The following is a 26,243-nucleotide window of genomic DNA, read 5'->3' on the forward strand; positions in this document are numbered from 1 at the left end:
GTCATTGTTATCCAAGAGAAACGTATTCATGAGGATGTCGTCTATGCTGGGTTCAGGCTTCCCATTACTTTTTTTTTATGTGGGCATCTTGAACCACCATGAAATTTCCCCCTCTCAACTCCTTCCAAACTGCTTGTAGACCATTGTCAAGTTTGATGATGAAATAGGGTTTTCTCGTGGACTTGAAGTACTTCCATCGCTCCTTTTCCCTTAAACAGCATCCAAGCTTCTGCAGTGTACTTTGTGCCAAGCCTAGGAAGAAATTCATGCTGGATGTTGTTTCCTTAATTTATGAGTGAAAAGGCAAGTATTTATTTGCTTTGTCTGCAAGGGAGTGGCCAGTGAGAAGCAAGTGGAGGGATCTAGTGAAACATGGGTGCTTCAACCCCCAATGTGTAAGAAGTGGAGCAGAGTTGGAGAGTTCCAGTTAATTAGATCTCTTGATTCTCTTTCTTCTCCTTGCTACTTGTTGAAGAAAGATTGACTCGTGCTAGCATCAATCTAGCAAGGATACAAGGTAGATTAGCTTTATTTTTCCTTTTAGTTTGCTGCTCTATTTCTTATCAATACTGACCTTTTGATGTGACTTTCAAGTTTTCATGTGTCCCAGAATCTTTCCCATCTGACATTCTGGATGCAGGGATCTTGTTGTGCAAATGGAGGAAGAAAACGAAAAGGAAGAAGAGATAGTCCTTGACAAGATGAGGAGGGAGTCCATTTGTTAAGTTGTGATGGCTTCGAAAGGCTGCGCGAGGTGTTGAAAAGGCCTCAAATACTGGGATTTGGAATGTGCCTTTAATCTTTACTTTTAATCTCATGCAGAAAAAGAAAGGAAAACTTGGGAAAGCCGAGCTGATAATTGCAATTGTTGATGGCTATCTTAGGCATTAGCATTGTTAGTGTGTGAGTGTTATGTTAACAAGAGTGAGTTAGTAAGGGCATTATGGTTATTGTATGTACTTTGACATATATTATAAATAAAGGAAGAGACCTATCATTGTGACTTGTGAGTAGGTCTTCCATTTCACCCAATTATTCAACATGGTATCAGAGCAAGATTCTGAGACCTAAACCCTAATTGTCACAGCCACCATCAAACGGAAGCCCAAAACCCTAATCTGCTGCATGTCTACCATCGTAGAAGAATATCCAGCAACACTATAACCCTAAAAAGATAGCCAGCAGCTGTTGGAAGCCAGAGAAGTCACAGGAAAATTCCTGGGCAACACTGCCAGCCAGGAACATAAAATCTGCAATAGATTTTGCAAAAACAATACCATAGTCACCCACAGACACTGCCGATCTGCCCCCTACTGAAATCTCATCTCCAGCAGCTTCCCCACATGCCCTCACGTTCTGGTCAAAGGCTGCCAAGGCTGATCTCAGGCGCCAGCATGTGAAACAAATTTCAGGCATGTTTCTGACCTGAATTCTTCGAGCAGGGCTCGAATCCTTCCATAAACATATTATTGAAGTTTTTCGTGATATCTTTTTTTTCAAAGATCCTACCTTTTTAGTTGCATTTATGACATCCGAGAAATGGTTGTTTGGTGCTTCTTGAAGCTGTTTGTCAATGTTTATTGAGTTTATTGAGCCTGAAAGTGGTATTTGCTGTGTTTTTTTATTAGTATGTTGTGGGCTTGTGGTTTGCATCAGTTGTTGAAGGTTGTTTATGTTGGGATCGAGTTGGTGAATTTGAAAAACATGGTGCCCGCTGTGTGTTTTTGATTTTCTGCTCTATCAAGGTTGTATTTGTGTTGGGATGGAGTTCCCAAATCCCAGAAGTGTGTCTCCCTCATCAGTTACTTGTTTGAGTGAACAACATACTATAGCTGTTTCAGAAGAAGAGTATTTAATGTTCTGATAGTATCAGGAATCCCAACAAGCATCTCATCACATTGCATCTTTTGCTTAGAAAAGTAACCATACTGTCTGTATGTCATACAGTATCTCTCCCACTAGTCCCTGAGTTTTTGACTCTGTTGCTATTGACTGTATGACAGATGTCACCAACTTCTTTTCTACTCTCCAATATTCTAAAAATCTACCTCAAGTTACTCTTGCTGATGGGTCCACTACTGCTGCTAATGGAATAGGAAAAGTAAATCCTACTCCCTCCATCTCTTTTTCTTCTATTCTCGACATTCCTAAATCTTCCTTTAATCTCATGTCTGTTGGTAAAATTACAAAGCCACTAAATTGCTCTATAACCTTCTTTCCTAATTATGTTCTTATACTATTGACACAGGACGTGGGGCCAATGGACTTTACTACTTTGAGTTCCTCTCTTCTCCTATTGCCTGTAGTGTTGTTGTCACACCACATCAAATCCATTGTCGCCTTGGTCATCCATCATTGGACAAGTTAAAATAGCTAGTTCCTACTTTGGGTTTTGTGTCTACCCTCGATTGTGAGTCTTACCAATTAGGAAAGCATCATTGTGTTCCCTTTGCCTCTCGAGCCAATAAAAGAGTCGATAGCCCTTTTATGTTAGTCCATTCTGATGTTTGGGGTCCTAGTTGTGTTACGTCAAATTTGGGGTTTTGATACTTTGTCACTTTTGTTGATGACTATTCCAAAATGACTTGGTTGTATTTGATGAAAGATCACTTTAAGTTGTTTAATATATTTTGTGCCTTTGGTTCTCAAATAAGAACTCAGTTTGATATGCCAGTTTGAGTACTTCGTAGTGATTGTTGTTCACCACACCAACAATCACTTGGGTCTGCCACCGATTGTTGTTCTCAACAATTAGCCCTCAAAAACCAATTGTTGGCGTTGAGTGTGCGCAGCGGAAGACCTCACATGAACTCTCACGAAACAATCAATAGAACAAGCAAGCAAGCACTCGATGTTGAACTATACAAAACTAGCAATCACTCAACAATGAGAATCAATGAAAGCAACAATCAAAACACAATAATTTACATGGTTCGGCAATTTGCCTACATCCACGGGAGCAACGGCTGTTTTCACTATGAACAATGAAGTTTACAAGCCTAATGAAGCTTGCACCAAGCTTAATCCCTTCTAGGGTTACATAATAATCATTATATAATGATCTAATGCGTACAGAAGACCTATAGTTGATCTAAAACACTTCTGTAGCAATCCACTAGAGGAAATCCCTCCAATTAGCCCAATCTACTGATATTGAATTCAAAGATCCATGACGTTTGTGAGTGATTCCGTGGACGGCTTTGGCCAAACCATCGGCGGTTTGCCCTCAAGGCTGCACCTTGCATCTCTCTCTTTGTCTCTCGCTTCATGATGCTTTCGCCCGGTATATGCGTTCCACTCAGAATTTGAGCCACATCCCCAACAGTGATCATGCTAAAGAGTACTTTAGTACTCAATTCATTACCTATATGACAACTATGGCATGATCCATCAATCATCTTGTGCCCACACTCCACAACAAAATGGAGTTTCTGAGAGGAAAAATAGACATTCTTGAAGTCACTAAAACCTTTTTGTATCAAATGACTGTCCCCAAAGTTTTTTGGAGTGATGTTGTGCTCACTACTTGCTCTCTCATCAATAAAATGCCATCTTCTATCCTTGGTGGTAAAATCCCATATTCAATTATCTTCCCTAAGGCTCCTTTGTTCTCCCTTTCTCCTCACATATTTGGTTGTGCGTCCTTCATTCATCAATTAAATCCAAGAAGGGATAAATTGGATCCTCATGCTATCAAATGTATTTTTCTGGGTTATTCCTATACTCAAAAAGGATATCGATGTTACAATTCCACTTTACATCGATTCTTTGTCTCTATTGATGTCACTTTTTTTGAGTCTACATTGTACTATTTTGATTTCTTGAATTCTGTCGACTTTGATGAGTCTTTTCCTTTGCCTAGCCTTCCTTTGTCTAGTCCTCCTACATCTTCATCCAGTTTAAGTCCTTCTCATCACTTGGATTGTCCCAATCTGCAAGTGTACACACAATGAATCAAGGGAGGAGAGCCTCCTCCAGCTTCCACTTCTACACCTAGTTGCCTACAGTTTCCTTGTCAGATGATCCTTTTCCCCAAGTGGTTGATCCTCCTATTACTGCTCGAAAAGGTAAATGCACTTTTACCTAGCATCCAATCTCTAATTTTGTTTCTTATGTTTTCTTGTCACCCTCATACTACTGTTTTGTTAGTACCTTATTGTCTATTGCTTTTTCCAAGTCTATTTTTGAAGCCTTATCCCATTTTGAGTAGAGGAATGTGATGATAGAAGAGATGCATGCTTTACAGGGTAATGATACTTGGGACTTGGTACGTCTTCCTTTTGATAAGTTTGTGGTTGGTTGTTTTTGAGTGTATATTGTGAAGGTTAATTCAAATGGTTCCCTAGCTTGATTGAAGGTCCACCTTGTTGCTAAGGGATATACTTAGGTGTATGGCTTAGACTATTCAAACACATTCTCCCCTGTAGCCAAATTTGTCTTAGTACGTTTGTTCATCTCCTTAGCCACCACCTATCACTAGCCTCTACGCTAGTTAGACGTGAAGAATGCTTTCGTACATGGTGATCTTCAGGAGGAGGTCTATATGGAGCAACCACCTAGGTTTGTTGTTTAGGGGGAGTCGGGCTTGGTGTGTCGGCTCAAGAAGTCACTATATGGTTTAAAAGAGTCTCGGAGGGCATGATTTGGTCACTTCAGTGTTGTAGTGCTTGAGTTTGACCTTCAATAGTGTGCAGTACATCATTCTGTATTTTATTGTCATACTCCATCCTTAAGGATTTTGCTTATTGTGTGCGTGGATGATATTGTGTTTACTGGTGATGATGATCAAGGTATCTAGAGCCTATAGCATTTCCTGTAGACTAAGTTTCAGACAAAGGATTTGGGATCATTGAAGTACTTCTTGGGTATAGAATGATCAAAATCTTGTACTGGAACTGTCTTGTGACAGAGGAAGTATGTTCTTTACCTTTTAGATGAGATTGGACTATTGGGATCCAAACCCGTTGATACACATATGGATCCTAATAGTAAGCTAGTGCCAAATATAGGTGATTTGTTGCCCATCCCAGGACAATATCGGATACTTGTTGGAATTTGAATTATCTCGCAGTCACTCAGCTGGATATATCTTTAGCAACAAGTGTTGTGAGTTAGTTTCTTGATTTGCCTAGGATAAGTCACTGGGATGCAGTAATTCGCATCTTGAGATATCTCAAAGGTGCACCTGGGAGAGGTCTCTTATATTAGGATCGAGGTCACACTCATATTTAGGGATATACTAATGCAGATTGGGTCAGGTCACCTTTTGATAGAAGATTTACAGTCAGGTACTATATCCTTGTTGGTGGAAATTTGGTTTCTTGGAGGAGTACGAAACAAACTTTGGTGGTAAGATCAAGTGCTGAGTCAGAGTATAGGGTCATGGCTCACACTATACGTGAACTTGTTTGGTTGAAGAACATGTTGAAAGAACTGGGTTTTCCATATTCTCAACCTATGGAGCTGATATGAGATAATCAAGCTGTCATTCATATTGATTCCAACCTAGTCTTCCATGAGCCGACAAAACACATTGAAGTTGATTGCCACTTTGTTCGGGAGAAACTAGTGCAGAAGCCCATTACTGCCACTCATGTGAAGTCTGATTTGCAGCTTGCTGATTTATTTACTAAAGCCTTCGGGTGTGCTCGTGTTGAATTCATTTGTAACAAGCTAGGGGCATGTGATATATATATGCTCTAGCTTGAGGGGAAGTGTTGATGGTTGTCTTAGTCATTAGTATTGTTAGTGTGTGAGTGTTATGTTAACAAGTAAGAGTTAGTAAAGGCATTATGGTCATTGTATGTACTTCGACATATATTATAAACAAAGGGAGAGATCTATCATTGTGAGTAGGTCTTCCATTTGACCCAATTATTCAACAACAATGAAGGTGGTTTAGAGTGGCATTGGGATAATATGGAAGCTTGGGCTAAGGCTGTCAAAGCCAATGTCAACTAGATTAAGGTAGAGGCAGAGGAGATGAAGTCCAAGCTAGCTAGTGCCAAGGAGGTAGTGGCTGACTTCTGGGCATGCGAAGGGTACTAAAGAGAGTAGGACAAACTCAGAAACCTTTTTTCAGTTGATGACTTCTAGTTGATCTATGTAAAAGGTGGTTTTGAAGATGCTACAATAGGTTGGTATTTTCATGGTGACTTTAGCAATTTGGACCTTTTCAGATTCAACACGGAGATAGATGATGATGCACTTGTGGTTCTTCATCCTGCTGTTAAGGCCAACTTCTACTTCTTAAATATGGCTTTTTAAAGCACTTTTACATAATGAATTGTTTATTTTGCTTGATAAATTGTGTAAAAACACTTTTGAATTTTTCTAGGTTTGATGCCCTTATGTTATCTTGGCTTAATCCTCTTAGAAATTTTTACATAGCCCTTAGGCTTTTACCGAGCTCAAACCTTTATCCTTTTTGGGACTAGTGCCCTTAGGAATTTTTTTCATTAGCATTTGGGCTTTTACCATACTCAACGCCCCTATCATGTTTGGCCTCACCCTTGGAATTTTTTCTTGGCCTTTAAGCTTTTACTATGCTCGATGCTCTCTAGCTATTGCCTTTAGAAAATTTTCCTTAGCCATTGGGCTTTTACTAAGCTCAATACCTTTATCTTCTTTTGGGCTAATTGCTCTTAGGGATTTTTTCTTAGTCTTTAGGCTTTATTGGGCAACGCCCTTCTCCTATTTTGGCTCAGTGCCTTTGCAAATTCTTTCTTAGTATTTCGGCTTTTATTGGTTTCCATGCCCTTTTCCTATTTGAGTTTAGTGCCCTTAATTTTTTAGCCTTTATTCTTTTAACCATACCCCTTCTTTGGGCTCAGTAATTTTTTCCTATCTAGTGATCAAATTGGGAAATTTAAACAAGAAAATGCTGTAGGTTATTGTTGTATATCCACTAATAAGTGAAACACAAACTGAACGTTACTCGTAGAGCTGCAAAAGGTTCTTTGAGTTCCATGCGTGGGGTATGGCCTTGCCCCTTACCAATTTGATCCGAGTTTTCTAGGCCAGTTTTCTATTTGATTTTTAATTCGTCCTGTAGATGACTTTCTATGGATAAGCTATGGCATGCTTGTTCTTGGGTTTCTTATGATAGATCTAAGTTGGCTTGCGAATTGTCCTTGTTTTTAATGTTGTAGGCTTAACTGGTTTCATTGCCTCACTGCTGAATTCTAGGTTGAATGGTGTCTCTTCTATATGAGCTCTACTCATTGTCTGCCATGTCCAAAGGATCTTTGGCAGTCATTTTCTTATTTCCTTTGCCTTTAACTATAGTCTTCAAGCATGAAGGATAGCTTGGTCTATAGCTTTCGCCTGTCTATAGGTATATGGGTAATTGACCAATGTGTACTCATATGTAACTCTGTGCATAAAGTCTTGAACTTAAATGTTGTCAAACTGATTTTCATTGTCCATTAAACTGGCCTTGGTAACCCAAACCGGCATACTATAGACTTCTAATATGAAACTTTGGCAGCCCTGTGCTGGCTTTGTTATTAGGGCCAAGGCTTTAATGTTGACCCATTTCATGAAGTGGTCTGCTTCAAATGCTAAGAATTTCCCCTACTAACTGATCATTGAAAAGGGACAAGGATGTCCACTCCACATTTGGCTAAGGGCTATGGACTAGTCATTGGTTTTGGCAAGAGTTGAGGCAACCAAATCATATGAGAATGTCACTAGCAAGCATCACTTTTGACGAAGTCCATGGTATCTATTTGGAGGGTTGGTCCACAGTACCCTTGTTGGAGAGCTTTGCAGGCAAGAGCTCTAACCATTGAGTGTTTCCAACATGTGCTCTTGTGTTAAGTACGCAGTGGGCTTCCTCTAGGGATAGGCTTTGGAGAGAAGACAAACTGCATAATCAGCAGCATAGATCATCCCCCCCAACCCTGCCCCCTCCCCCCGAGAGTGGGGGGGGGGGGGGGGGGGGGGGGGGGTTGGGTTCCCCACCAAAAAAGAAAAAGAGTCCTTGCATACAATCTTCCTTGCCTTGTTCATTTCTATCAATAGTAATTCCTTTTTAAGTAAGCTGGAATCCTTCTCCATGGGCTAGTGGTAATTTAGCATACTTGGGCCTTCATTTGTGTGTTGTTTAGTGGGGACCACTTCCGAGGTAGCAATGCATTAGAGATTGGTTGTGGCGGATGTCTCCAATTCGGAAAGCGTGACTATCTTTATGTTCTTTGTGCTTGGAATATGGTGGATCATAATTGATTGAAACTTTGTGCTTTCTTCCTTTGCCTTCACTTCTTTGTTGGATTAGAGTCTCAGAACTTCCATCCTGGTTGAACATTGTTGTACATATTAAGACGAGTGGTGCTTGTGGACCTGAGCTAGTTTGAGTCCAACCAAGGTCTTAAATATATTTCAAAAGAAATTTTGAGGCTTTGGAAGTACATAATATTTTGATGTTCATGTCAATTTCAATTTTAAAAATGATGGAAATATGCAGTAAAGCATGCAATTCTCTAATGAAAATTTAATAACTATCGATAGACATAATAAAGAAATATTTATGTTAAATTTATTTTCTGAATACCAATGTTTGAGGTAAAACGGGACATGGGAGTACGAATATTGAAGCGTAAATCGATAGTGGATGCATGTGTTTAAAGAGGGAATTGAACAATGAGCTTTGGGTTTGAATGTTGAATGTGAGTAGAGATCTTGTAAGTGGCATGTTTCACTGTTAATAATGTTTGGTCTTGCTCTCTATATATAATGTGTCATGTAGATTACAATGAACATCGTACCCTTACTCATTCGTAGTACAAAATAGTAATGCTAAAGTACTGAACCATTAGCTAGTAACTCCCTCCCTCAAGATGGAGTGTAGATATCATGTGCTCCGAGCTTGTTACAAGTTGGTTTAACTTGGAAACCCCTAAATCTCTAGTGAATAAATCAAAAAGTTGAAATTCATTTCACATGAGTGGTTTAATTTCTAGTAGACGAAGTGACAATCCGCTTCAATGTGTTTTGTCGCTCATGGAGATTGGGTTTGTGGTAATAGGAACAACAACTTGAATATCACACATCAGCTCCATAAGTTGAGAAAAAACGAATTTCTTCCAATATGTTCTTTAGCCAAACCAATTTAGATGTAGCGTGCCATGGCCCTATATTTTGACTTAGTTCTCAATTCAGTAACAATAGTTTATTTCTTACTCTTTGAATCTTAGGTTACCCCCCAACAATCCCACAGTACCCAATTGTGGATCTCTAGTCTCAGGGTGAACCAAACCAATCTACATTCCTATAACCTTGGATACAAGTGTGTCCATGATCTTGAGGCCTTTTCCCAATGCACCTTTGAGGTATCATGAGATACAAAAGACAAACATCATAGTGACACATTTGGGGAGAATCAAGAAAGTGTCTCCCCAGCACTTGTTGCCAAAGATATGTTTGGTTGTGTGATTGTGAAGTAGTTTAAATTCCGAAAAAATCTCTAATATCATCTAGGGTCAACCTACAAATCACCCACATCTTGTGATAATTTTTGTTAAATCCATAGGTGTATAAATGGGATTGGACCCAATAACCTAATCTCTTTTGAAAGATCTAAAACGTACTTCCTTTATGACGAGATGGTCCTTACGCAAGATGTGGATACTTATATACACAACAAGTATTCCAATTGATGCAAATCTTTAGTTTGAAACTTCAAATACAGTGATCAACATTACTAGCAGACATAATGCCATCTACGCACACAATCAACAAAATCCTACCATCGACACTATGATAATAGAATACAAAGTAATCTACCGGACATCATTAAAGGCCAAACTCAAGCACAATTGTGTTGAACCTATTATATCATGCTCTAGGAGATTGCTTTAGATAATATAAGGGTATTTTTAGACAACAAACCAATGTTGACACCCTTTGAGCAAACCTAGGTGATTGCTTCATATAGGACTCCTCTTAACATTCTTCGTATCTAACTAACGGAAAGTTCGATAAGAGGTGATCGCTAAGGAGATGAACAAATAAGTTGACTAGCCGAGGCAACGTGGGCAATGAGGGAGAATGTGTCAAAGTAATCCAAATAGTGTTATTATATTTGGCTTAGCCTAGCCAATCAATTGGACCGGAAACTTGGTGATTTGAACCTAAAATTGAGATAGGTTCCATGATGGATCGAAAAAGCAATAAACCTAGTCAAACTTGGTAAAACCCGAGTTAGTTTATAATTTTACAAAATTTTACTTTTCTTTTAAATTTTTACCATTTGGTTCCAGTTCCCATTCACTATTTACCTGTTGTAAAGGTTATGTTTCAATTGTTACTTTTACATGTATTCCATAAACATAATATTTTTGCCATTGGCCTACAATTGGAGAATTTTGCTTCGTAGGTCATTTTTTTAATATGTAGAATAGTAGAAGTTGGATTGTGTTTACCTTGAATTTTGAGATTGAATATTGATTTTTAACGGTGGAGTTATTAATGTGATTTTAAATTTTAATTGACTTTCCAACAAATACTTTTATTTTTAAGTGTATTTATTTTTAAAAATATTTCAACAAACATTATAATTTTTTTTAAAGATTATTATTGATCCATTGATATGAGCACTGACCTATCGGTTAGATTAGTGACGTGGTGACCCAATCCCTCTACTGGGTCAATAGTTGGGCCAGGTTTAATAGTATTGATCCCAACCATACATTTGAGTATTATATCCTTTAGCAACAAGATGTGCCTTGAGAAGAGCCATAGAACCATTTATCATATTCATGGCACACAACCAACCTCAAACTTATGAGCAAAAGGAGGTACTAGTTCCCAAGTGTCATTATCTTGTAACATATGCATCTCTTTAACTATTGAAATCCTCCAACCTGAATGGAATAAGACTTCAGAGATAGGTTTGGGAAGAGTAATAGTTCATAGAGCACTAACAAATATAAGGGTGACAAGAAATCATAGCAAATGAAATTAGAGATTGGATGCTCGGTATAAGTGTGTTTACTTTTTCGAAGAACAAAAGATCAACATCTTGTGGAATGGGAAAACTAGGAGGCTCTCCTCCTTTAGTAGTTTTCGAGTCACTTGTTTGTAAACTTGCAATTTGTGTTGATCTAGGATGCAAACTTAATGAAGATGTGCAGAGTCACTAAGGGGCCATTTGGTATCATTGTCAAAAATTAGAGAAACAAAAACTAGAAATGAAAACCAAAAACCAGAAACAGAAACTAAAAACTAGAGATCGGCAATCTATTTGGTTAACACTTATAAAACTAATACAAGTTAAAAACTTAATTAAAAAATTCTCATTTTCATCTTTAAATATATAATTAAAATAATAAAATTACAAATGATACACATTAAAAAAATTACTATAATTAAAATAAAATTTACTATCATTATGTTACTTAATTGCTCTACTTTCAAATTTTACTTTGCAATAAAAAAATTATTGGACATGAAAATTGAAAAATAGGTAAAAATATTTTGTAATTGACTTTATTATTATATTTTGAAATTTATGTAAATTTTTTTATAATTATATTTAAATTCATATGATCATTTAATTTTGATTTTAATTTAAAAATTTATAAAAGGAATAATTTAATCCAAAAAAACTATTTTTGGATATTAAAATTTCTAGCAACATGTTGCCAAAACAACTAAAAACTATAGTTTTTTGGAAAATAACTGAAAATCGGAAACAGAAACAGAAAATTGACAACAGAAACAAACGCGTTTTTATAATATGTTTCTTCACTGTGGAGAAATAGAAATAGAAAATAGAAAATAACAACGATACCAAACAAGCCTTCAGGTTACCTTTTGTGAGTCTACACCATACTATTCTTATTCCTTAAGCTTTGCTTGCCTTGATGAGTCCCTTTCTTTGCCATCATTCTAGATTCTAGATTCCTTTAAGTACAAGTGTAGCCCAAAAAATACATTTGATAGCACGAGGATCCTACTTATCCATTGTTGGACTTAAGGACAAAAGGACACACACCCAAATATACAGGAAGAAAGTGAGAACAAAAGAGCCTTCGAGAAGAGAATTGAATTGTGTTTTTTATTAATAAGGATAGAGGGTGGCATTCTATTGATGAGAGTGCAAGGAGAAAACTATAGAATGTCTCCTTTGGTTGGAAGGCCCTAAACCTCCGGAGGGCCAAGGTAGAATTTGGAACTTGTTTTGAGATGAAAATTGCACTTTTTTGAAATAGCACTGCCATGTTGAAATGATGTTGAGATGCATGCTGTTGTAATTTCTTGTGTTAGTAACTTTGAATGAAGAGATGCTTACAATAAGGAGTATGTTCATGACAATATGAATATGCGTGCCTATATGGAAATCACATCTTAAATGGTGAAATACTCATGAATAATAGAGAATTAAGAATGTCTACTGAGCTTGTGGTTGCTCACCCCACTTCTATAACAATTTCAAGTTCAATTTTGGACTACAAGAAGCCCACTTGCTAGGCTTTCCAAAGAGATTGCCACTTTTTGACATGTACAATAGGTTTGCAAGAGTACATGAAGCATGTTTTTTTTGTTGAACATATTTAGTCTAGGAAGTGTGAAAAAATGTTTTTTATAAAGTAAAACCCAATGTAATGACTTGGTTGGTGAAAGTAAAAATCCTTTTTAGTTGCTTTATGAAATATATGTGTATCTTGTGTTTTAACAAATACTTTCTCTTAATTGGCTTCTTACTTGTATTCAAATGATTATTTTTGAAAAACTAATTCTTTCCTAGGCCTAGTGCCTCCATCAGATTTTGGATGGGGTCATGACTATTCACTTACCAAAAATAGGAACATGATATGAAGCCCTAAAAATAGTCGCTCAAAGATTCTTGCTGTTTACAAAATGCCCTATGAATTGGGCACTGAAGTCCTTGAAGGTGGTGGATATGTATTGTGTTTTTGGGCTTGAATACCACATTTGGGCAAATCTCTTCATTGTGTTAGTGAAGGCTAGGTACAAGATGGCACTTGATGCCCCATGTAGAACCATTATAGCTTGGAATGTCTTTAGGTAGTCCAAGGGGTCCGTGATGGTGTCATAAGATTCCATGACTAGCATCTGAAATCCACAGGTAATGGCTCCTCATTATCTCCCCCATGAAGGGGATTTTCTTTATCATCCCATTGGTTTGTTAGCTTTGTCGGAGTCCTTACGCTACATGCTCCTATCTCCACTCCTTGGCCCCTGCTCTAGCCATTGCTCTATTGGCCTTTGTGGTGCCTCATCACTAGGCATTGATAAGCTCCTCTAGGCCTTCAAATCCTTATTCTTTTTCGAGGAGGGGACTCAAATGGACTATGAGCTTCTCCTCCCCTAATTCAAAGGATTGGGCTCTAGTAGCACTTGAACATTAATTGTTAAATGTGAGCAATTTCATCTGGTTTTACATGGCTTAGAATTGTTTTTGGGTGAGAAGAGCGTCCCTTAAGGGTTTGTGGCTCTTATTCCCTTTTTGGGAAGGGTGCCAAGGTGGGAGAACATGAAAGCATGCTCCTAACCGTCCTTTAGATTGGTTTTTCCCTTTTTACACCTAGGGACTATGATTAGGCCTTGGCAGATGGCACCAAATTTATGCAAAAATTAGCATAGGGTGGACTAGGTATCCTTCCACCAATATTGAATGATTTGATATATGCCTCCTCGACATGGGGGGTTCCTACAAAGATGAACACAAGGGGTGACCCAAGTTGGGCTCTAGAAAAACCCTACAATGCTCAAGTTAGTAGGGTAATTGAAAGGAGGCTTTTAAGGTTTGATTGTACTTACCTCTTCCATTCTCCCTTTTACCCTTTACACATTGCTCCCTCCCACCTTCATAGTAGGATTCGGGAACCATGCCAAATGAGGGGTAATGGGCTGTTATGGTAGGTGATGGGTGTATCTTACACCAATCCCCAATGTCGACTACAGATATCAAGGTAATTGGGCTGCACTAACTCAGGGTTGGCCCATATTTACGCTATAAATATTGGCCAGAGTGGAGCGTGTATGCACTCGCACAAATCCCTCATATTTCCCCTTATCATATTATTACTAATGGCCAAAGTTCCTTTGAGATTTGAGAATTGGAATGAGTCTAGGTCAATACTTTCCCTCAAGCTAAAGCAAATTTATTGACCACACTTATTTTATAAAAAAAATGTTAAACAACACTCTTTTTTATTGCTTTTATAAATTATTTTCTAACTGCTGCAAGATATAAAATGGAAATATTTTTGTTCTCATTTTGTCTCAAAATGGATTTAAAACTTAGGAGACATATTAAGGTGATGGCAAATTAGATCACATCTCTTACCTGTCAAATCCACTTGATTGATGCATTTATATGTGATTAATATGAGCATGTGATTACCTTGTGATTCCTGTTCCCGACCACCCACCCTATGTATTCAAGTCACTCGCCTTTCTTGTGTGTCTGATGTGTGTGTATCTTTTGCACATCTCCTTTTCCCTTTCATGTGGATATGCATATGAGTCTCTCTCATCTTGAATGAAAGCCACTTATGGTTGTTCCCGTGTCACTTGATCCACCAAGAGCATTTACTCCACTGCAGGAAAGGGGCTGAAACCATGGAAGTGCATTCTTCCATGGGGTAGTATCTATCAGAGGATCTTGATTGTCATGCATAATGTTTTGAGGGAACCATTGACTCCACCATGGGGCAGCAACATTGAGGTCATATACTCATGCACTTGTATGACTACTATTTCCCAGCTCAAGCCGTTGGCTTTGCCACCATTTATGGACTGGAATAACTATACTCTGTTTTTAATATGAGCTTCTGATTACCTCATAAGTCTTGGGCCAACTACCCAACCTATGAATCTAAGCTGGTCTTCTTCCTCTTGCCTTTGGAATGGGGGATAGCCTCTTCCTTCCCTCCTTTTTTTACTAGTCTGTGGATATTCTTACATGCGAGACTATTGCTCCCCCTAAATGGAAGGGAGTTATGATTGTTCTCATGTTTCTCCAAGAGCCTTTACTCAACCAGGTTGACCTCCTTGCTTCTCTCATGTTACAATCCTTTTCCTGTTGAACCCCTTGTCTCGTTGGTCTACAAAGACAAAATGTAGGACTGTGCCAACAGTTCATTACAGAATTCCTACTAGCCTGACATAGATCACCAGCTTAACCCCAAAGCCTAAGCTTATGAGTTTTGTGCCCAACCCGTGTATATAACTCACTCTTCCTTTCCTCTTCTTTCCAATGTGAGATTACAGCTCCCACATCTCCTTTTGACTCCATATTTGGACATTCCCAAGACATTCACAGGCAATGAATTTCTAAATTTCCAACACATTCACAGACAATGAATTTCTAAACCTCAGCGGTACTTGGACTATTGAAGATCTTTGCAGTTTAGTTGTTGGATACAATTTGGCTCGAGACACTGATTTATGGCTTATGCCTATAAACTGGTTCTATTGTTTATTTGAATGTTGTTGTCCTTCAGTTTTTTCATAAAATGAAAATAATAGGGACTTGTTCTGCTTCTTTTAGTGTTTAATCAGATGTCTTAATCTAGTATAATCGGGACGCGTAGAATTAATCAAGATAGCAAAATATGAAGATGATTTCTCATTCTTAAATTTAGGAATACCATAAATAGAGATAACAGATTCAAAAAAAAAAAATAAATCTGCTTCGTATTTCTGGTTCATGTTTTTCCCTCCTTTTCTTTTCTTACAGAAGACAATATGCATCTCCTATTTTAAGCTGATTTTATTATCTTTCATTTTGGCATTCTTCCAAGCTTCAGTGATTTTTAATATTGCACTGATAAACAACAGCTCATTGTTCTCAATGTTTGATTATGTTCCTGCACAGGTCATGATGCAGCCAAAGTCAAGGAACAATTCAAAACTTTAAAATATCTACTGGGAGCGTTTATGCTTCGACGGACAAAATCTGAGCTTATCGAGTGTGGAACTCTCATGCTCCCACCTTTGACAGAGATTACTGTGTTGGTTCTCCACCTTGTTTATAAACTTGTTTTGGTGTAAAAGTTGGGTTTGTCAACCTCATCGATAAGCCAATAACTGATCAGGCTGTTTACAATGAACGATGCTAACTTGTTCATAAAATTGAATTTCTAGGATGGTACCGCTTGTAGCCCTGCAAAAGAAGGTCTATGTGTCGATACTAAGGAAAGAGCTTCCTCGGCTTCTAGCATTCTCTTCTGGAACTTCTAGTAACCAGTCCTTGCAAAATATTGTACATTTCTTTCTTAATCTTCTAAAGTTGACTATCTTGGTGTATGAATTTTTTATGTATGCAATGCATGGTGGTTCTGCAAACTGCTGTCTAATTCACATCGCTATAATTCTTCTCCAAACTGCTTCGCCATTTGGTGAGGGATATCGGAATGAGTAGGTTGATTGGGATTGGGAGGGTTATAGGTTTATGATAAAGCTAGAAAAGTTGAAGTTTTGTTTTCAAGAAGTGGTTTGTTGACGTTTATGGAGATAATAATTTTTTTTTTAAAAAAAATTAAAAAGCATTTTGGGAGATTTGGAGATGTTGAATGGGAAATAGGAGGAAAGGACTCTAGTCGAGGGGGAGGAGGAGGTTAAGAGGGTGGGTTTAAAAAATGAGTTAGAGAAGGTAATTTTTAGGGAAGTGAGGAGTTGGAGGCAGAAGATGAAATAAAAGTGGATCTGGGAGGGTGATTGTAGTTCTTTCACAATTTGGCTAATAGTAAGAGGAGTGTTATAAGGGAGTTAGAGGTGAGGAAGGGAGAGATCACTTCTTCCGTGCTGTGATAGCTCAAGAGCTTGTTGGTTTTTGCATGTCTTTTTTGGGAAGAGGATGAAGGAAGGCCAATGAAAGAAGGATTGGAGACTTGGAGTGGAATCCCATTTCTGTGAATCAGCAGTCTTGGTTTGGAGAAACCTTTTGAGAAAGTGAAGTTACACAGCTAGTGTTTGGGATGGATATGGATAAGGCTCCAGATCTTGATGGTTTAGATATGGCTTCTTTTTCCTTTTTTTTTTTTTTTTTAAGATTGCTAGTGTGTCGTTAGAGTAGATTTAGTGAAGATTTTTATGAAGTTCTTTTTTAATGGAGTTTTGGCTAATTGTATGAACTTGACTTTCATCACTTTGGGGCCTAAGAAGAGTAGTCTATTAATGTCGCTGATTTTTGGCCTATTTGTCTCGTTATTTGTGTGTATAATATTATTGCAAAGGTGCATGCGAGCAGGCTGAGAAGTGGAGGACTTTGGTGAGAGGTTGTTTATCTGATGCTTCTTTTTCTATTATTATTGGAGAGCCTAAATTTTGGTTTAGGGTTTCGAAGGGTGTTAGGCGAGGAGATCATTGTCTCTGTCTTCTTTGTCTTGATAGTTGACTGTTTGACTAAAATGATAGATAGGCAGTTCATAGAAGGTTTGTGAGAGGTATGGGGTGGGTAGTAAGAGGGTCATAGCATCTCATCTTAAGTTTACGATGACGCTATTTTTTCCATGGAGTGTCATAGGGAGTCCTTTTTAAATATGCTCACCATTTTGCAGCTTTTTGAGTTTCTTTCAAGGTTAAAAGTTAATTTAGGGAAGAGTAGGATTAGGGAATAGTTGAATAGCTGGTATTAATTTGGGAGTTGATAGATCTTTGGAGCTGGCTTCTTTAGCAGGGTGTATTAATTTAGATTGTCCCTTGACATTGTTAGGGGTTCCTTTGTGTGATATCCTAGGTTGATGGGTTTTTGGGCTCCTGTGTTTGAGAAGGTGGCTAAGCGTTTGGATGGGTGGAAGGATGCTGTTTTTTCTTTAGGCGATCATGTCACTCTTATTCAGTCTTGTCTTTCTAGCACTTTGCGCTTTATTTTATGTCCATTTTAAAGTTCCTCTGGGGGTATTTAATTCTATTAATAAAATCATGAGAGGCTTTCTTTGGTCCCATATGGTAGGTGTGTAGGTCAAGAAAAGGAAGGGAGCTGGGTCTGGGGGAAGTGGTGTCTAAAAACATTGCCTTGATGACTAAATGGTTATAAAGGTTTGAGAGGAGAACTCCCTTCGGCATATCATTAAGAATAAATTTGACTTACAGGAAATGTGTGGAATGCTATTGTGGGGTTACATCTTCTTCTAAGAGTCCTTGGAGATGCATATCTCATCTTTGTCCATATTTTATTTCTAATACCAAATTTGGGGTGGGTAATGGACTTGTCATTCGTTCCTAGGAAGACCCTTGGATTGGGTGTTTCATCTTTTCTTTGTGTCGTTTCCTGATTTATATCTTCCTTACACAGTGGGGCTGTTTCTTCCTTTTTCGATTTCTATATGGATAACTTTTTATTGAGATTTATATTTCCATAGAGCTCTAAATGATAGAGAGATGATGGAACTTGCATCTTTGTTGAGGTTGCTGGAGGGTTGCTATCCTTCCAATAGGGAGGATTTTGGGTAGTGGGTGTTGGATTCCTTGAGGGGTTTTATTTTTTTGGAAGGCCAAAGTTCCCTCTAAAATTAAGGCTTTTATTTTTTTGGTGTTTCTTAATAGAGTTAACACGTACAATCTGTTCCAAAGTAAGAGGTCTTCTAAGCATCTGCGGATGTGTGTGTTCTTTGTTTTGATGGTTCTCAATGGTTTTGCGTTGTTCTTTCTCGTGGAGGATTTGGAACAAACTCTTTTGGTTTTATTGGGGAAAGTTGGGTTTATCTGGGGTCAGTGGAGGATATGTTGGCCATTTATTTTTCAGGGTTTGGAAGGAGCAAAGACAAATCAGCCCTTTGGAGATTTGGGCTCGATGCTTTGTTGAGGGTATTTGGATGGAAAGAAACACTTGCATTTTCAAGGAGAAAAGACTTCTTGGTCTTTGATTTGGGATAAGTTTCTGTTGTGCAAATATACCAATGCGCAGCGGAAATACAAATCGATCGGATCGTGCAATGCAGCAACCAACAATGAAAGAATACAGAAACAAAATCACACATAGATAATAAAGGAAAGAAAATAATCAATGAAACGAGATTACGTAGTTCGGCAATGTGCCTAAGGCCACAGGAGCAAATGACTGAATTTTCACAATCAATCTTCAAACCAGGGTTACAATATTGTTTATATGCTAACCCTACATGTGCAAAGGACTTAGGAAGTTCCTAAAGTACCCCTGTAGCAATCCCCGGAGGTTTTTCCTCCAAATCCCCAGCCAACCAATCTTCCTAATTCAAAATTTGAAATCAGTGCCGAACAAGACCATCGGAGGTTTTAGCAAACCGTTGATGGTTTAATACCGAGACTGAAATGCAAAGACTGAAACCGTCGACGGTTTTCTTCCGAGGGTAAACAGTTGATGTAACCGTCAATAGTGTCTTCTTGCAGCCTAACTTCCTTGTTCTTGCTCACCATGCTTTCCTTGTGCATGCGTTCCACTCAATATGAGCCACAAACTCCAACAATCTCCACCTTGGCGAATATTTACCCCTTAGGAGAAATATGAAAGCATAACCTGCAGCTCCACCTGAGACAGTAGGTTGGGACGCCTCCTATCTAGCAACTGGAGACGTTAATCAAGTCCAAGCAATGCTTGAACTTGTCTGTTGTAACAAGCTTTGTCAACATATCTGCTACATTCTCAAACGTGTGAACTTTCTGAAGTAGTAGTTCACCAGAAGCAACCAATTCCCTGATCTTGTGAAATTGCACATCTATGTGCTCGTCCTCGCATGATACACCTGGTTCTTTGCCAAATAGATGGCACCCTAACTATCACAATGCAGCTGAACTTCACCTTGTTGAATACCCAACTCCTTAACCAATCCTGTAAGCCACAATGCTTCCTTGGTAGCCTCAGCCACTGCCATATACTCTGATTCAGTAGTAGATAAAGCAACAAGTGACTGCACCATGGACCTCCAACAAATAGGCCCTCCTATAAGGGTGAATATGTACCCTGTGGTAGACCTTCTGTCATCCAAGTCCCATGCATAGTCAACATCCACATATCCTACCATTGAAGGATCACCTTGTCATCTGCTGAACATAATGCCATAGTCTATAGTACCCCTCAAGTATTTGAAAATCCACTTGACTGCATCTCAATGTTGTCGACCTGGATTTGAAAAGAACTTGCTCACCACACTGACAGCTTGTTCTAGGTCTAGTCGCATACATACATACCATAGCATATATTAAACACCCCATTGCACTAGCATAGGGGACCTTTGACATGTCACGAACGTCATTGTCCCTTTTCGAGCACTAGGTGGTAAACAACCTAAAATGATTCGCTAACGGCGTACTCACCAGTTTTGCATTAACCATGCTAAACCTCTCCAACACCTTCACCACATAGCTACCCTGAGATAACCACAATCTCCCTACAGCTCTGTCTCTACAAATCTCCATCCCAAGAATCTTCTTAACCACACCCAAATCCTTCATGTCAAATTCTTTACTCAACAGAGTCTTCAATTGATTTACCTCAGTCATATCCTTCGCAACAATCAACATGTCATCAACATAAAGCAACAGAAAAATGAGTGAACCGTCCTCAAGACTCTTCACATAAATGCAGCAATCATACTCACACCTCCTGTAGCCAATCTAAATCATGCAAGAGTCAAAAATGTTTGTATCACTGCCTCAGAGACTGCTTCAGCTCGTAAAGAGATTTCTTCAATTTACAAACCAAGTGCTCCTAGACTAAACCCTTCTGGCTGTACCATGTAAATCAGCTTCTCCAAATCACCATGGAGGAACGCTGCCTTTATGTCCATGTGCTCCAAATGCATGTCAAAATGCGCCACCAATCCCAACACTACCCTGATGGAAGTGTGTGTGACCACAGGGGAGAAGATCTCATCATAATCAACTTCTTTCCTCTGTGAGTAACCTTTTGCTACTAACCGAGTCTTGAACTTCTCTCATTCCTTTTTTGATACCGCTTCTTTCTTTATATACACCCACTTGCATCCTATCGTCCTTTTCCTGGCTGGAAGCTCCACTAACTCCCACATTTGGTTCTTATGCAATGATTCCATTTCCTTCACCATAGCACCCATCCATTTACTTTTCTCTTGGTTGTGCACCGCCTCTTGAAAAGTAGTAGGATCCTTGGTATACTGCATTGCTGCTAGTCTCCTGAGCTAGAACTCCCTGCATTCTGCACATTGTCATCTCCACTTCCACCTGCACTACATACTCATTGCTATTGCAATTTTCTAGTACGTGTTTCTTTTCTTCTTCCTGAGTACGCTGCAACATGACTTTCTCATCGAAAACCACTTCTCTACTGATCACCACCTTATTTGCCTCAGATCCCACAATTTGAACCCTTTCACCCCTTTCTGATACCCTAGAAAGATGCACTATCTAGACTTTGCATCAAGTTTTGATCTCTCCTCACTAGAAATGTACACATAGGTTGGACATCCAAATGCTCTCAAACCAGAGTAGTCTACCGCGCTGCCCGTCCACACCTCCTCTGCAATTTTCCCATCTAGTGCCGCCCTTGGTTATCTGTTAATCAAGAAACACGCCATATTTACTGCCTTTGCCTAGAAGTTCTTCGCGAGCCCTGCATTCAACTTGAGACACCGAGCCCTTTCGGCTATGATTCGGTTCATCCTTTCCACCACACCATTTTGTTGTGGTGTTTTGCGTATAGTGGAATGTCTCCTAATGCCATCCTGCTCGCACAACTCCATGAATCTCGAATCAGTGTACTCAGTTCCATTATCTGACATGAGGCATTTGATTTTTCTCCCGGTTTGGTTTTCCACTTCAGCTTTCCACAGTTGTAGGTGGAACTCCATGTGGTAGCTAGCAGTGTATAGATATTCCTTGGTACTTTCTGCCCCTTCATCACGGTTAGAACGCCCTTACTCACCTTTATTACCCCACTTTCAAACTTGTAACTAAACCCGTTACAACTTAAAGTGCCCAGTGAAATTAAATTCTTCCTTAACTCCGGTATATGCCTTACATCACATAACATCCTCACCACACCATGAAACATTTTGATTATGATATTCCCTATTCTGAAAATTTTGCATAAAGCATCATTTCCCATCAGAGCAGAACCTGAATTTACCAGCCTGTAAGTGGTGAATCAGTCTTTGTTGGGCGTCATGTGATAAGAGCACGATGAATCTAAGATCCAAAAATCCGTGAGCTCATTTGAACCGGATGAAACCAAAAGCATATCACCATCACTGCTCCCTGAGTCTCCTTCCACTACATTTGCCGATTTCGATGAACCTTCTTTATTTTCTGCATTCCCCTTCCTCCTCTCTGGACAATTCGGTTTTATGTGCCCCTTTTTCCTGCACTTAAAACACCATACATCCTTCCTCTTCTTGGAACGAGCCTTATTGTTACTCGGTCCACTCCGGAACTTGCTTTCTCCCACGATCCTGATTACCTTTCACCACAAGCCATTCACCTTGAGAATTCTCATCGTTGGCTTTCTTCCTCTGATGAAAATCCAACAGAGCACTCGTGATATCCTCCAACTCTAGAGTTTCCTTTCCCCATGTCAGAGTCATAACAAGATTTTCACACATAGGAGACGTAGGTAGGGAATTTAGCAGCATCGACGCCTTGTCTTCGTTATCGAGCTTCGCATCAACCCGCTTCAGATCACTGATGATTTGATTGAATACGTTGATGTATTGATTCAGATTCGAACCCTCTGCCATCTTAAGCTCATACATTTTCTGCTTAAGATACAACTTGTTCTTCAATGACTTGGATATATACCGGTTCTCCAGTTTCAGCCAAACTGCTGCCGGCGATTCCTCATCCATGACGTGATGCATCACATCATCATCCAAAAAAAGCCTGATAGTCGCTACAACCTTCGCTTCCAATTCCTTCCAACTCATGTCACCCATGCCTTCCGATTGCCTCTCGTATAATGCCTTCACCATACCTTGCTACACTAACAAGTCCGTAACCCTCGTTTGCCATAGTACGAAGTTTTCCGATCCATCGAACTTGACAATATTGAACTTTGCAGAAGAAATCCCAGCCATTGTAACCAATAGCTCTGATGCCAATTTGTTGTGCAAATATACCAATGCGCAACGGAAACACAAATCGATCAGATCATGCAATACAACAACCAACAATGAAAGAATACGGAAACACAATCACACACAAATAATAAAGGAAAGCAAATAATCAATGACACAAGAGATTACGTGGTTCGGCAATGTGCCTACATCCACGAGATTAAACGGCTGAATTTTCACTATCAATCTTCAAACCAGGGCTACAATATTGTTTATATGCTAGCCCTACACGTACAAAGGACTTAGGAAGTTCCTAAAGTACCCCTGTAGCAATCTCCGAAGGTTTTTCCTCCGAATCCTTAGCTTACTGATCTTTCTAATTCAAAATTCAAAATCAGCGTCAAACAAGACCGTCGACGGTTTCAACAAACTGTTGACGATTTAATACCGATATTGAAATGCAAAGGCTGAAACCGTCGATGGTTTCAGGCAAACCGTTGAACGGTTTTCTCCCTAGGGTAAACCGTTGATGGTGTCTTCCTGCAGCTCAGCGTCCTTGTTCTTGCTCACCATGCTTTTCCCGTGCATGCGTTCCACTCAATATGAGCCACAAACTCCAACAGTTTCAATATTTGGCTTCATTATGGGCTGCTGCTGCTGGTTGTTTCATGGGAATGTCTTTTGAGGATGTTCAGCAAGATTGGTTTGCTGTTCTATATTTATTTATTTGTTTTTCTATTTTTTGTTTTTATGTTCTTATTAGGAAGATTTATTATTCTCTCGTTTTGTACATTCTTTCTCTATTAATAATGTTCTTCCTTTCCAATTAAAAAAAAAAAACTGTTTAATTGTTCAATATTTTGGTGTTAAACTGTTATGAATTGTTTAATCTTCTTGGTGTTCATCTTCATTCTGGAGAATGGCATCTGCAGAGTCTGTTGACTTTGCAAATCATTCTATTGTATTTACTTTTTTGTTTTATTTTTAGAGGACCATTTCTGCCGCACTAAGACACTAATGCCTCTACCTTTTTATATGCCTTTGACACAGGTAATACAACTGAGGAAAGCATGTAGCCATCCTTATCTCTTCCCTGGCATTGAGCCTGAGCCATATGAGGAGGGTGAACACCTGGTTCAGGTAAGCTCTACCACCTCCCCCCCCCCCCCCCCCCAAAACAAAAAAAGTCTTTGAGTTGATTTGGTAAAATAATGATATTTTGTGAAGATAGTCTTCGAACATGTGTCTATTTTGCCTTCATTCATAGATGCCTGTCAAAGTAAAAATGAATTTGGCAAGAAATGAGCGATCGAAAGCATTACTTCTTGAAAGGGCTTAAACCTTGGCTGTATTTCTGAAATTATTTTATTTTAAATCTGCTTTTTTACTTTGCAAAATGTTCCCTTTAAGGAGTTTTTTTTTTCTGTGACATTTCCTGGTCAGGCTAGTGGTAAACTTATAATTTTGGACCAATTACTTCAGAAGCTGTATAGTTCTGGACATCGTGTTCTTCTGTTTGCTCAGATGACTCGTACACTTGACATTTTACAGGTATGTTATGACTTTGTTTACAGTGCAATAAAATTGGAAAACTTAATCACAGTGATAGGTCTCCCTCTTTATCTATAATACAGGTCATGTACATAATGACTATCATACCCTCACTAACCCATGCTCACTAACATACGGTAACACTCCCCCCCCCCCCCCCTCCTAGCGCCGTAAAGAGAAAGTTGGTATTTTGGACTTCACATGAGTGGTTGCATTGAGCTTCCGCACCAGTTTCTCATGAATAAAATGACAATCAACTTCAATGTGTTTTTTCTTTTTATGGAAGACTAGATTGGAGGCAATAAGAAAAACAACTTCATTATCACACATCAATGGGAGTGTGGAAAACCAAGTTCTTCCAACATGTTCTTCAGCTAATTAAATTAGTACACATGTAGTGTGGGCCATGGCTTTATACCTGACTCAGAATTTGACTAGGTTACCAGAGTGTTTTTTTTTATAATATTTTAAAGCAACCACTTTATCTAGAAGCTTAATGGTTGTATTGTGAAACAATGTATAATTAACTCCCCTGCACATTCAGCCCAATTGCACGCGGAGGAGTAAACAACGATGAATAACAACCATTACAGGGAATAAGATCCACCACACAAGAAACACAGCTAACCAAGACCTCTTGTCAACCATAGCACTATCCATGTCAGGCAATGGCTTTACAAAAAGCTTAAGCTATTAGGTTATGGGCCAACAATGTATGTCAAGCTTTAACTACTGTTCAAGAAACCAACTTCCCATCAACAAACACGCTGTACCAGATTGTCGATCTTTTATCATTTGCTTAGCCCAATCTGCATTTTTATATCCCTGGACATGAGTGTGACCCTAACCCCAATACAACAGACCTCTTCCAATTGCATCTTTAAGATACTGCAAGATAACTGCATCCTTGTGACTTGTTCAGAGTGAATCAGGAAACCAGATGACAAACATGTTGTGAAAGATAGTTTAATACCCCAACAGGTCTCTAAGATCAAGGATTGGCCGATAAAATCACCCACATCTACTATTCATTTGCTGTTAGGATCTATAGGTGTATTAGCAAGTGGTGGATACTAATAGCCTAGTCTCATCTAAAAATTCTAGAACATACTTCCTCTGTAAAAAACAGTCCCGTGTGAGATTTTGGATACGTCTATGTTCAAGAAGTATTTTGCAGGCCCCAGCTTTAGTTTGAAACTTCATCTTAAGTAAATGCTTGAGACTTTGGATAATCTGACAATATCATCCACATCCATCACCAGCAAGACTGAAGGAAAAGATTAGTAGAGGAAAGGAGTCATCAACGTCAGCAAAACTCAAGGAAAGAATATAACATCAACAAAGACTGAATCCATGCAAGTAGGACTATAATAGTGATATCCCTTTTGAGTACACAAGTATCCCAAAAAAATACATTTGATGGCCCAAGGATCCAACTTATCCATGCCTAGAGTTACCTGATGGAGATAGGACACATACCCAAATATATGGTGAGGTAGTGAGAACAGTGGAGTGTTTGGGAGGAGAACATAGTAGACCATTTTATCATGGATAGTTGATGGCATTCTATTGATAAAAGAGCAACCAGTTTGTCACGTCCCTATTTTTGGCACATGACCGGCTGTGATTCCATCTCACAATCCAATGGAAGCACCAGGACCAGGGAAGAATTAGTTTCGCAAAAAACCCTTCATTTGAGTACAGGTATGAGAG

The 26,243-nt window shown here is 38.9% G+C and overlaps 1 protein-coding gene across 3 annotated transcripts in view; it reads left to right on the forward strand.

Annotated features, from left to right (window-relative positions):
• Positions 1-26,243, forward strand: part of LOC131166886 (probable helicase CHR10) — a 44,821-nt gene that overhangs the window by 8,435 nt on the left and 10,143 nt on the right. For all 3 annotated transcript variants that reach the window (XR_009139895.1, XM_058125504.1, XM_058125505.1), the window contains exons 6-9: positions 15,851-15,986; positions 16,120-16,237; positions 24,030-24,119; positions 24,423-24,530. Coding sequence is in view for 2 of the 3 variants with exons in the window: in XM_058125504.1 (XP_057981487.1) it covers positions 15,851-15,986; positions 16,120-16,237; positions 24,030-24,119; positions 24,423-24,530 (452 nt within the window). In the remaining variant the exon portion in view is untranslated. The remainder of the gene's footprint in view (positions 1-15,850; positions 15,987-16,119; positions 16,238-24,029; positions 24,120-24,422; positions 24,531-26,243) is intronic.

Source organism: Malania oleifera, chromosome 10, assembly GCF_029873635.1.
Source record: "Malania oleifera isolate guangnan ecotype guangnan chromosome 10, ASM2987363v1, whole genome shotgun sequence".
NCBI classification, from domain to species: domain Eukaryota; kingdom Viridiplantae; phylum Streptophyta; class Magnoliopsida; order Santalales; family Ximeniaceae; genus Malania; species Malania oleifera.